Here is a 13294-nt window from a genome sequence, read left to right on the forward strand (position 1 = left end):
CCCAAGACACCACTGATCCTGTATCAGTTGAGGAACACACAGAATATAGCATAGTGGTTAACCTAGTGAGTGGCCATGCTAAATAATGGCTGGTCTATTTTCAGGCTCACCCCCTGGCCCTACAGCCAAGGGTTAAATATAGCTAGAATACCTTCTGACACCCCTCAGAGAGAGAGAGAGAGAGATATGCGTCAACAGCAACCTTGGGAAAATCCTCTGCATTATCATTAACAGCAGACTCGTACATTTCCTCAGTGAAAACAATGTACTGAGCAAATGTCAAATGGGCTTTTTACCAAATTACCGTACAGCAGACCATGTATTCACCCTGCACACCCTAATTGACAAACAAACAAACCAAAACAAAGGCAAAGTCTTCTCATGCTTTGTTTATTTCAAAAAAGCCTTTGACTCAATTTGGCATGAGGGTCTGACATACAAATTGATGGAAAGTGGTGTTGGGGGTAAAACATACGACATTATAAAATCCATGTACACAAACAACAAGTGTGCGGTTAAAATAGGCAAAAAACACACACATTTCTTCCCACAGGGCCGTGGGGTGAGACAGGGATGCAGCTTAAGCCCCACCCTCTTCCAACATATATATCAACGAATTGGCGAGGGCACTAGAACAGTCGGCAGCACCCGGCCTCACCCTACTAGAATCTGAAGTCAAATGTCTGCTTTTTGCTGATGATCTGGTGCTTCTGTCACCAACACAAGGAGGGCCTACAGCAACACCTAGATCTTCTGCACAGATTCTGCCAGACCTGGGCCCTGACAGTAAATCTCAGTAAGACGAAAATAATGGTGTTCCAAAAAAGGTCCAATCGCCAGGACCACAAATACAAATTCCATCTAGACACCGTTGCCCTAGAGCACACAAAAAACTATACATACCTTGGCCTAAACATCAGCGCCACAGGTAACTTCCACAAAGCTGTGAACGATCTGAGAGACGAGGCAGGAAGGGCCTTCTATGCCTTCAAAAGGAACATCAAATTCGACTTATCAATTAGGATCTGGCTAAAAATACTTGAATCAGTCATAGAACACATTGCCCTTTATGGTTGTGAGGTCTGGGGTCTGCTCACCATCCAAGATTTCACAAAATGGGACAAACACCAAATTGAGACTCTGCATGCAGAATTCTGAAAAAATATCATCCGTGTACAATGTAGAACACCAAATAATGCATGCAGAGCAGAATTAGGCCGATACCCACTAATGATCAAAATCCAGAAAAGAGCCGTTAAATTCTACAACCACCTAAAAGAAAGCGATTCCCAAACCTTCCATAACAAAGCCATCACCTACAGAGAGATGAACCTGGAGAAGAGTCCCCAAAGCAAGCTGGTCCTGGGGCTCTGTTCACAAACAGACCCCACAGAGCCCCAGGACAGCAACACAATTAGACCCAACCAAATCATGAGAAAACAAAAAGAGAATTACTTGACACATTGGAAAGAATTAACAAAAAAACAGAGCAAACTAGAATGCTATTTGGCTCTAAACAGAGAGTACACAGTGGCAGAATACCTGACCACTGTGACTGACCCAAACTTAAAGAAGCTCCCAAGAGAAGACAGGCTAGGTGCACACTGCCCACAAAATGAGGTGGAAACTGAGCTGCATTTCCTAACCTCCTGCCCAATGTATGACCATATTAGAGACGCATATTTCCCTCAGATTACTCAGATCCACAAAGAATTCGAAAACAAACCCGATCTTGATAAACTCCCATATCTACTGGGTGAAATTCCACAGTGTGCCATCACAGCAGCAAGATGTGTGACCTGTTGCCACAAGAAAAGGTCAACCAGTGAAGAACAAACACCATTGTAAATACAACCCATAATTATGCTTATTTATTTTCCCTTGTGTACTTTAAACATTTGTACATCGTTACAACACTGTATACACATAATTTGACATTTTGTAATGTCTTTATTGTTTTGAAACTTCTGTATGTGTGATGTTTACTGCTCATTTCTCTTGTGTATATTATCTACCTCACTTGCTTTGGCAATGTTAACACATGTTTCACATGCCCACAATGCCCCTTGAATTGAATTGAATTGAATTGAGAGAGAGAGAGAGGGATCCACATGGATGACTATAAAGAGAAAGAGAGACTATTAGAAAGGGAGAAAATTGGTCATTGTGTCACAATGGGAAGTGCAGCATGATGCAAGCTGGTTCAGATCAACATTCTCAGTCTGAAAACAGAGAACTTGTTGACAGACTGTTTAACAAGGTTGGGAAAGTCTTGAAGTTGTTTTGACTGGCTTCATTTGGCCAAACTCATTACTTCTTCTGAACATGGGGCATGGTTTAAGAGCTCTTGAAAATGTCGGTACGATTTCAGCATTATACACTGGGAGTAGAATACCTATAGTAAGAGTCTGTGAATGTATGTATATATGATTGTACAGGTATGTACGCCTGAAGCAGTGGCACCTCTTTAGCATGAATAACCTGTTTCCTCTCAGAGCCACACACCCTATGGGTATATAGGTTGTAAATGAGCATGTGTGTGCGAGAGTATGTGAACGTGAGTGTGTTTTCTACCTGTAAGTCCCCATGTGGTGGTTGTGTATAATTATGGATTCCATTATCCAGAGGGCTGTTTAAACACAGACATTTCATGTGCCTAACAGCTGCTACAGAACTTTACATCTCTCTCTCTATCTCTTCCTATTAGGTGGTTGTAGAATTTAACGACTCTTTTCTGGATTTTGCTAATTTGCGGGTATCGGCCTAATTCTGCTCTGCATGCATGATTTGGTGTTCTACGTCTTACATGGAGGATATTTTAGCAGAATTCTGCATGCAGAGTCTCAATTTGGTGTTTGTCCCATTTTGTGAATTCTTGGTTGGTGAGCGGACCCCAGACCTCACAACCATAAAGGGAAATGGGTTCCATAACTGATTCAAGTATTTTTAGCCAGATCCTAATTGGTGTGTTGAGTTTTATGTTCCTTTTGATGGCATAGAATGCCATTCTTGTCTTGTCTCTCAGATCGTTCACAGCCCTGTGGCGCTGATGTTTAGGCCAAGGTATGTATCGTTTTTTGTGTGCTCTAGGGCAACGGTGTCTAGATAGAATTTGTATTTCTGGTCCTGGAGACCGGACCTTTTTTGGAACACCATTATTTTCATCTTACTGAGATTTACTGTCAGGGCCCAGGTCTGGCAGAATCTGTGCAGAAGATCTAGGTGTTGCTGTAGGCCCTCCTTGTGTTGGTGACAGAAGCACCAGATTATCAGCAAACAGCAGACATTTGACTTCAGATTCTAGTAGGGTGAGGCCAGGTGCTGCAGACTGTTCTAGTGCCCTCGCCAATTCGTTGATATTTATGTTGAAGAGGGTGGGGCTTAAGCTGCATCCCTGTCTCACCCCACGGCCCTGTGGGAGGAAATTTGTCTGTTTTTTGCCTATTTTAACCGCACACTTGTTGTTTGTGTACATGGATTAAATAGTGTCGTATGTTTTTCCCCTACACCACTTTCCATCAATTTGTATAGCAGACTCTCATGCCAAATTGAGTCGAAAGCTTTTTTGAAATCAACAAAGCATGAGAAGACTGCCTTTGCTTTGGGTTTTTTGCTTGTCAATTAGGGTGTGCAGGATGAATACGTGGTCTGTCGTACGATAATTTGGTAAAAAGCCAATTTGACATTTGCTCAGTACATTGTTTTCACTGAGGAAATGTATAAGTCTGCTGTTAATGATAATGCAGAGGATTTTCCCAAGGTTGCTGTTGACGCATATCCTACGGTAGTTATTGGGGTCAAATTGTTGTGGAATGGGGTGGTCATTCCTTGGATCCAAATATTGGGGAAGATGTCAGAGCTAAGGATGATGTTAAAGTTTTATTATAGCCAATTGCAATTTGTTGTATATTTGATTATTTCTTTGAAGATACATCAAAACATGTTTTGTCCTGTAGTTCATTCAAGGTAATTGGAGAATCCAGTGGGTTCTGGTAGTCTTTAATAGTTGATTCTAAGATTTGTATTTGATCATGTATATGTTTTTGCTGTTTGTTATAGAGCCAAAAAGATTGGAGAAGTGGTTTACCCGTACATCTCCATTTTGGATAGATAATTCTTTGTGTTGTTTGTTTAGTGTTTTCCCATTTTCCCAGAAGTGGTTAGAGTCTATGGATTCTTCAATTACATTGAGCTTTTTTCTGACTTGCTTTTCCTTCGTTTTCCATAGTGTATTTCTGTATTGCTTTAGTGATTCACCATAGTGAAGGCGTAGACTCAGGTTTTCTGGGTCTCTATGTTTTTGGTTGGACAGGTTTCTCAATTTCTTTCTTAGATTTTTGCATTCTTCATTAAACCATTTGTCATTGTTGTTCATTTTCTTTGGTTTTCTATTTGAGATTATTAGATTTGATAGGGAAGCTGAGAGGTCAAATATAATGTTAAGATTTTCTACTACCAAGTGACCCCTTCACTATTACAGTGGAACATTTTGTCCAGGAAGTTGTCTAAAAGGGATTGAATTTGTTGTGGCCTAATTGTTTTTAGGTTTCCACACTACAGTCCTTCCATCTATAGCATTTCTTAATATTACTCAGTTCCTTTGGCTTTGATTTCTCATGATTGAGTATTTCTCTATTCAAGTAGACTGTGATTTTGCTGTGGTCTGACAGGGGTGTCAGTGAGAGACTCTGGGTTGAGGTGAGTGACTAAGTAGTCTACAGTACTACTGCCAAGAGAGGAGCTATAGGTGTACCTACCATAGTAGTTCCCCCGAAGCCTAACATTGACTATGTACATACCCAGCGTGCGACAGAGCTGCAGGAGTCTGATGTGAGGGGGCCTAAAGTCTTTTCGTGGTAGCAGGGTGGAGTTAACCACTTGTGCATTGGGGAAAGTAGAAGAAGCTTTTTCAAGCACTTTCAGTGCTGTGGCCACCCTTTCCTGCTGTGTTCGCAGGTTGTTTGTGCCTGTGTGTATTATTATGTGGCTAGGTGAACCTAGTGGGTCCTCAGACAGAAGGTCTAGGGCGCGCTGGGTGTTTGGACTCCAGAGTTTAGACAAACTGTGTTTGGGAAAACATTTTTTTTTCTTGTGTATATTTCCCATTTCAGTCCATAAGGAGTACAATCTGTGTCTTGTGTATTTCAAATAAAATAAATAAAATAACATTAGCAGATTAGCACGGTTAGCAGATGTTAGAATGCGAGTGTAGTGAAATGCTTGTGCTTCTAGTTCTGACAATGCAGTAATATCCAACGAGTAACCTAAGAATTCCACAACAACTACCTTATACACACAAGTGTAAAGGAATGAAAGAATATGTACATAAAAATATATGAGTGATGGTACAGAACGGCATAGGCAAGATGCAGTAGATGGTATCGAGTACAGTATATACATATGAGATGAGTAATGTAGGGTATGTAAACATTATACGAAGTGGCATTGTTTAAAGTGGCTAGTGATACATTTATAACATCAATTTTTACATTAATAAAGTGGCTGGAGTTGAGTCAGTATGTTGGCAGCAGCCACTCAATGTTAGTGGTGGCTGTTTAACAGTCTGGTGGCCTTGAGATAGAAGCTGTTTTTCAGTCTCTCGGTCCCTGCTTTGATGCACCTGTACTGACCTCGCCTTCTGGATGATAACGGGGTGAACAAGCAGTGGCTCGGGTGGTTGTTGTCCTTGATGATCTTTATGGCCTTCCTGTGACATCGGGTGGTGTATGTGTCCTGGAGGGCAGGTAGTTTTCCCCCGGTGATGCGTTGTGCAGACCTCACTACCCTCTGGAAAGCCTTACGGTTGTGGGCGGAGCATTTGCGGTATCAGGCGGTGATACAGCCCGACTCGATTGTGCATCTGTAAAAGTTTGTGAGTGCTCTTGGTGACAAGCCGAAATTCTTCAGCCTCCTGAGGTTGAAAAGGCGCTGATGCGCCTTCTTCACCACGCTGTCTGTGTGGGTGGACCAATTCAGTTTGTCCGTGATGTGTACGCCGAGGAACTTAAAACTTACTACCCTCTCCACTACTGTCCCGTCGATGTGGATAGGGGGGTGCTCCCTCTGCTGTTTCCTGAAGTCCACGATCATCTCCTTTGTTTTGTTGACGTTGAGTGTGAGGTCATTTTCCTGACACCACACCCCTCACCTCCTCCCTGTAGGCCGTCTCGTCGTTGTTGGTAATCAAGCCTACCACTGTAGTGTCGTCTGCAAACTTGATGATTGAGTTGGAGGCGTGCATGGCCACACAGTCGTGGGTGAACAGGGAGTACAGGAGAGGTCTGAGAACACACCCTTGTGGGGCCCCAGTGTTCAGGATCAGCGGTATGGAGATGTTGTTACCTCCCCTCACCTCCTGGGGGCGGTCCGTCAGGAAGTCCAGTACCCAGTTGCACAGGGCGGGGTCGAGACCCAGTGTCTATGTGTACTATGGTGTTAAATGCTGAGCTGTTGTCGATGAACAACATTCTCACATAGGTATTCCTCTTGTTCAGATGGGTTAGGGCAGTGTGCAGTGTGGTTGCGATAGCGTCGTCTGTGGACCTGTTGGGCCGGTAAGCAAATTGGAGTGGGTCAAGGGTGTCAGGTAGGGTGGAGGTGATATGGTCCTTGACATGATGACAGAAGTGAGTGCTACGGGGCAGGCGTCGTTTAGCTCAGTTGCCTTAGTTTTCTTGGGAACAGGAACAATGGTGGTCCTCTTGAAGCATGTGGGAACAGCAGACTGGGATAATGATTGATTGAATATGTCCGTAAACACACCAGTCAGCTGGTCTGCGCATGCTCTGAGGACCCAGCTGGGGATGCCGTCTGGGCCTGCCGCCTTGCGAGAGTTAACGCGTTTAAATGTTTTACTCACATCGGCTGCAGTGAAGGAGAGTCCGCAGGTTTTGGTAGTGGGCCGTGTCAGTGGCACTGTATTGTCCTCAAAGCGAGCAAAGAAGTTGTTTAGTCTGTCTGGGAGCAAGACATCCTGGTCCACGATGGGGCTGGTTTTCTTTTTGTAATCCGTGATTGACTGTAGACCCTGCCACATACCTCTCGTGTGTGAGCCGTTGAATTGCAACTCTACTTTGTCTCTATACTGACGCTTAGCTTATTTGATTACCTTGCGGAGGGAATAGCTACAATGTTTGTATTCGGTCATGTTTCCGGTCACCTTGCCCTGATTAAAAGCAGTTTCGCTCGAATGCTGCCATCAATCCACGGTTTCTGGTTGGGGAATGTTTCAATAAACGCTGTGGGTACAATATCACCGATGCACTTGCTAATAAACTCGCTCACCGAATCAGCGTATGCATCAATGTTGTTGTATGACGCAATGTGGAACCTTTCCCAGTCCACGTGTTTGAAGCAATCTTGAAGTGTGGAATCAGATTGGTCAGACCAGCGTTGAACAGACCTGAGCGCGGGAGCTTCCTGTTTAAGTTTCTGTCTATAGGCAGGGTGAAACAAAATGGAGTCGTGGTCAGCTTTTCCGAAAGGAGGGCGGGGGAGGGCCTTATATGCGTTGCGGAAGTTAGAATAACAATGATCCAGGGTTTTACCAGCCCTAGCTGCACAATCGATATGCTGATAGATTTTATGGAGTCTTGTTTTCAGATTAGTCTTGTTAAAATCCCCAGCAACAATGAATGCAGCCTCGGGATATGTGGTTTCCAGTTTACATAGAGTCAAATGAAGTTTGTTCATGGCCATCGATGTGTCTGCTTGGGGGGGAATATATGCAGCTGTGATTATAATCGAAGAGAATTCTCTTGGTAGATAATGTGGTCAGCATTTGATTGAGAGGAATTCTAAGTCAGGTGCACAAAAGGACTTGTGTTCCTGTATGTTGTTATGATCACACCATCCTCAGTTGATGTGGGGGTGTTGTCAGAAGGGCTATCAGGGAGGCTGACAGGGGGGGCTCAGGGGGGGTGAGATCCGCTGGGCTTGGGGTTCTTCATTTGTCTGTTCTGCTGTAATGTCGACGCTATGGTCAGGGTCTGGTGTGAACTGTTCTGCTGTGGTATCGAGACTATTGTCGGGAGCTGAGGTGGGCTGTTCTGCCGGCTTCTCTGCGGGGGTGGCCACCTCACTAGTGGGTTGTTCTCTGTCACATGCCATCCCCCTCAACCTCTCTTCCAGTAGTCTGATCCTCTCCACTGATCCTCTGTTCTTCTCCAGCTCTTGCTTTTTATATTGTTGAAGTTGTCTCACCACATTCCAGAGTGCAGATATGTCTCTCTCCACCTTCAGCTCTCCGGGTCTAGTTAAGTGGGTGTTGTTGTTCTGGACTGTTGTCTGGATCTGTGCTGACTGGAGTGTAATCACCTGTTGTTCCAGCTCCACCTGCTTTACCTTCAGCTGGATAAATGTATCCTTCATTTCAATGAGAGAGTAGTACTCTGTGCTGGGAGGTTGACTTTCTGCTTGGGCTTGCTTGTCTGTAGGATTAAATAATGAAGATGTCTGGTCTGACCCGCTCGGGGTGGGGGTAGCTTTCTCAAGGGATAGCTTCTCCTGCTGGGCTAATTCTTTGATTCGGTGAAAGTCCAGCTGAAACTGTTTGGGGTTGCCCTGTACCAATACTGTTCCACTTATAGAGATTTACATAACCCTTAACAGAGGGGTAGTGTGCTAATATATCACTGTGCCATGCCAAGGGGTGGTTTGTGTGGAAGATGATGTTGCTGATGTTCCCATTTTTATAATAGTCAGCAAAACGTGTCTCTTGATTTTCCATAAGGAGGTTCATTTTGTGATCTTTTACATACACAGGGAACTGTATTTGAATTACCTCTTAAGAGCGGGAGTCAGCTTCTAAAGCTTCTGAGTTTTGATTTGGAGTGAAGGTTATGTTGTAGAGGGTAGCATCCTGTATATGTTCCTGACAAAAACTCCACGTTTATCTAACTCTAAATCTATCTTTTTTTAAAGAACATGCTTTAGAACACGCTGAAAAATATAGGAGCTCATCTCTCTCTCTCTCTCTAATATTTTTTTTATTTTTCCTTACATCTCCCACTTCCCCCCCTCTCTTTCTTTCTCTATATCACTTCCATCTCTTATCTTCACTTGTTCTAAGTCTCTCATTGTCCTGCTCTCTTCTTCCCCTTCTCCCTCTGCTTTCTCCTCCCCCCTCTCCCTCTGCTCTCTCTTTTCTCTTCTCCCTTTCTCCTTTCCCCCTTTCTCTCTACTCAAACCTCACTCCTGTAGCTCACTCTAGCTCCACGTAGGGGAACTTTCTTTCTCAATAAAACATTCAACTACTCCAACGTGATTTCCTGGTGGCATCTTTCGCTTTTCTATTCCCCCTCTCCACCCCCCCACTTTCCACTGCGATCATAAGGAAAATACATTGTGATGTTGGACAATACAATTAGCCTTTCATTCCATCAGAGTTGCTGCTTTTGATTCCACTGCCCTGGTTTTCTCGGTCTTTTCACCAGCCTGTTGTTTTCAATAAACTTTACAGGCTCTATGTCTATTTCATGTCTTTCTTTGAATTCATTTGAAGTAAGTTCTTTATCCTCGGGTTAGTATTTCTTAATACAATATTTATTATAACGTTATTAAATCATGCTCTGATTGTATGTTAGGAGAAACAGGAAGTGATAACCTTTGACTCCTGTGTGTGCTGCGCCTCTTCCTGTCCCCTCTTCTTATTAAATCAGGCTTTGATTGTGTACGGAGAGGAAGAGGAAGAGAGAGGCCCAACTCGGTGGAAAATCTGTCTCCCTCCAGCAGGAGGCGTTTTGTTGTTGTTTCGCCCACCAATCAAGGAGTTTTTGTATGGAGGTCAATGAGAGAGTGTAAAATTTGGTCAACAAATACATTTATGGATTATTTGCTACATTAGGTTTGTCTGATCAAATAGCAGTTTTGTAATTCTTAAGTTGTTTCGGGTGTACTAATATAAGTAGGAAACATGACATTACTTCAACTTTGAGAAACAACACTTGATATCGGAGTTGTCTCGAGATTGCTATGCATATTCATGAAATGCGGCTAGAAGCATAGCCTCTTTCTCCATTGAATACAGGCGGTTGAAGTCAACAACCCTCATCTAATATTCAAAAAAGGATTTCAATAATAAGATGTATCCACCAATTCAAGGAAAGGATAGGCAGGAGCTAGACACGACGCCGTGCCGCTTTGTGGACAACGACTCACATTGTTAGAGACATGTATCTTATATCTTGTGAGTATATCCATAGAGAAACAGGAAGTGATGATAACCTTTGACCCTGTGCACTGTCTATTGTCTTCTCCCTTTCTGTAGGTGATAGCCCCTGAGGAAATAGTGGATCCCAATGTGGACGAGCACTCGGTGATGACCTACCTGTCCCAGTTTCCCAAGTCCAAGCTGAAGCCTGGTGCCCCGCTGCGCTCCAAGACTCTGCACCCCAAGAAGGCCAAGGCCTATGGACCAGGTGAGAGAGAGAGAGACTGGGAATGTAATGACTTCCTTCCTTCAAAGACTTCTTTATCTTCTTTATCTATAAATAAACCATCTGGGCTCCCGACAGGACTGACCTCTATAATATATAAACAACTATTGGAAAGCTCATGTTCTGACCTAGCCATTAAAACATATGGTCCACAGATGTAATTGAATCTGAACAACCCTTTAACTGGAACAGAATATGGAAAAATATGACCTTGGCATCCCATAATCCGAATCGTCAATTTACACATTTTAAGTTTATTCACGGACTGTGTTTAACAACAGGGAAATATTTTATGATGAAATGGGCCCCAACTCCCAACTGTTCACTGTATCCTCTAAATCAGGTAGACACATTCCTCCATATGATGTGGGAGTGATCTGCAGTTAACTTCTGGGCAAAGTTACAAAATGAAAAATTAGAAGTGCATGAATGTAAATATTCAATGCTTTGCATCTATTATGTTACTTCACGATGATAGCTCCTTGAATCTCTCAATCAATCAGAGATGATTACTGCTGGCAGGCAGCACTGCCGCAAAAAAAATATGTTGGCTCTTAGATGGTAATCACCTCACTCTCTCCTAATCGCAAGTGGATACAGTTGTTATTGACAGACAAGAATGAATGGTGCTAGTCAATGAACAACATTGCTCAACATTGACATTATCCCACCACTGGTTAGCCACTATTGGCTTAAAAAGCCAAACCTAACACTATCTGTGTGGTGCGCACGTTTGTGTCTATCTCTCCGTGTGTAGCCAGTTGATGTGGTAACCGTCTTGTGGGTTGACAGAAATACTTTCCCCAAAACCTTCTCAATTAAATGTTCACTACAAAGTATGCTTACCTGGCAGAAGTATATCATGAGTAAGTATATAATTTGTATCTATTATTTGTTATTTGAAAACTTTTCCATTAAAATGATTTAAATTATATTGGCTTGCGAAAGTATTCACCCCCATTTTTCCTATTTTGTTGCCTTACAAACTGGAATTAAAATAGATTTTTGGGGGGTTGTATCATTTGATTTACACAACATGCCTACTACTTTGAAGATGCAAACTATTTTTTTATTGTGAAACAAACAAGAAATAAGACAAAAAAACTGAAAACTTGAGTGTGCATAACTATTCACCCCCCCCAAAGTCAATACTTTGTAGAGCCACCTTTTGCAGCAATTACACCTGCAAGTCTGTGTCTATATAAGCTTGGCACATCTAGCCACTGGGATTTTTTGCCCATTCTTCAAGGCACAACTGCTCCAGCTCCTTCATGTTGGATGGGTTCCGCTGGTGTACAGCAATTTTTAAGTCATACCACAGATTCTCAATTGGATTGAGGTCTGGGCTTTGACTAGGCCATTCCAAGATATTTAAATGTTTCCCCTTAAACCACTCAAGTGATGCTTTAGCAGTATAATTAGGGTCATTGTCCTGCTGGAAGGTGAACCTTCGTCCCAGCCTCAAATCTCTGGAAGACTGAAACTGGTTTCCCTCAAGAATTTCCCTGTATTTAACGCCATCCATCCCTTCAATTCTGACCAGTTTCCCAGTCCCTGCTGAGGAAAAACATCCCCACAGCATGATGCTGCCACCACCATGCTTCACTGTGGGTTTGGTAATCTCGGGGGGTGATGAGAGGTGTTGGGTTTGAGCCAGACATAGCATTTTCCTTTATGGCCAAAAAGCTCAATTTTAGCCTCATCTGACCAGAGTACCTTGTTCCATGTGTTTGGAGAGTCTCCCACATGCCTTTTGGCGAACACCAAATGTGTTTGCTTATTTTTTTCTTTAATATGCAATGGCTTTTTTTTCTGGCCAGTCTTCTGTAAAGCCCAGCTCTGTGGAGTGTACGGCTTAAAGTGGTCCTATGGACAGATACTCCAATCTCCGCTGTGGAGCTTTGCAGCTCCTTCAGGTCTCTTTGTTGCCTCTCTGATTAATTCCCTCCTTGCCTGGTCTGTGGGCTTTGTGGGAGGCCCTCTCTTGACAGGTTTGTTGTGGTGCCATATTCTTTCCATTTAAAAAAAATCATGGATTTAATGGTGCTCTGTGGGATGTTCAAAGTTTCTGATATTGTTTTATATCCCAACCAAATCAAATCAAATCAAATGTATTTAGCCCTTTGTACATCAGCTGATATCTCAAAGTGCTGTACAGAAACCCAGCCTAAAACCCCAAACAACAAGCAATGCAGGTGTAGAAGCACGGTGGCTAGGAAAAACTCCCTAGAAAGGCCAAAACCTAGGAAGAAACCTAGAGAGGAACCAGGCTATGAGGGGTGGCCAGACCTCTTCTGGCTGTGCCGGGTGGAGATTATAACAGAACATGGCCAACATGTTCAAATGTTCATAAATGACCAGCATGGTCAAATAATAATAATCACAGTAGTTGTCGAGGGTGCAGCAAGTCAGCACCTCAGGAGTAAATGTCAGTTGGCTTTTCATAGCCGATCATTAAGAGTATCTCTACCACTCCTGCTGTCTCTAGAGAGTTGAAAACAGCAAGTCTGGGACAGGTAGCACGTCCGGTGAACAGGTCAGGATTCCATAGCCTCAGGCAGAACAGTTGAAACTGGAGCAGCAGCACGGCCAGGTGGACTGGGGACAGCAAGGAGTCATCATGCCAGGTAGTCCTGAGGCATGGTCCTAGGGCTCAAGTCCTCCGAGAGAGAGAAAGAAAGAGAGAAAGAGAGAATTAAAGAGAGCATACTTAAATTCACACAGGACACCGGATAAGACAGGAGAAGTACTCCAGATATAACAAACTGACCCTAGCCCCCCGACACATAAACTACTGCAGCATAAACCCTACTCAGTACTTCTCCACAACTTTGTCCCTGACCTGTTTGGAGAGCTCC

The 13294-nt window shown here is 43.3% G+C and overlaps 1 protein-coding gene across 12 annotated transcripts in view; it reads left to right on the top strand.

The window, feature by feature from the left end:
• flncb (filamin C, gamma b (actin binding protein 280)) overlaps positions 1 to 13294 on the top strand; it is a 96726-nt gene that overhangs the window by 46572 nt on the left and 36860 nt on the right. For all 12 annotated transcript variants that reach the window (XM_031831822.1, XM_031831813.1, XM_031831814.1 and 9 more), the window contains exon 4: positions 10268 to 10418. In XM_031831822.1, the coding sequence (XP_031687682.1) occupies positions 10268 to 10418 (151 nt within the window). The remainder of the gene's footprint in view (positions 1 to 10267; positions 10419 to 13294) is intronic.

The sequence above is a fragment of the Oncorhynchus kisutch genome, linkage group LG9 (assembly GCF_002021735.2).
Source record: "Oncorhynchus kisutch isolate 150728-3 linkage group LG9, Okis_V2, whole genome shotgun sequence".
Classification (NCBI taxonomy): domain Eukaryota; kingdom Metazoa; phylum Chordata; class Actinopteri; order Salmoniformes; family Salmonidae; genus Oncorhynchus; species Oncorhynchus kisutch.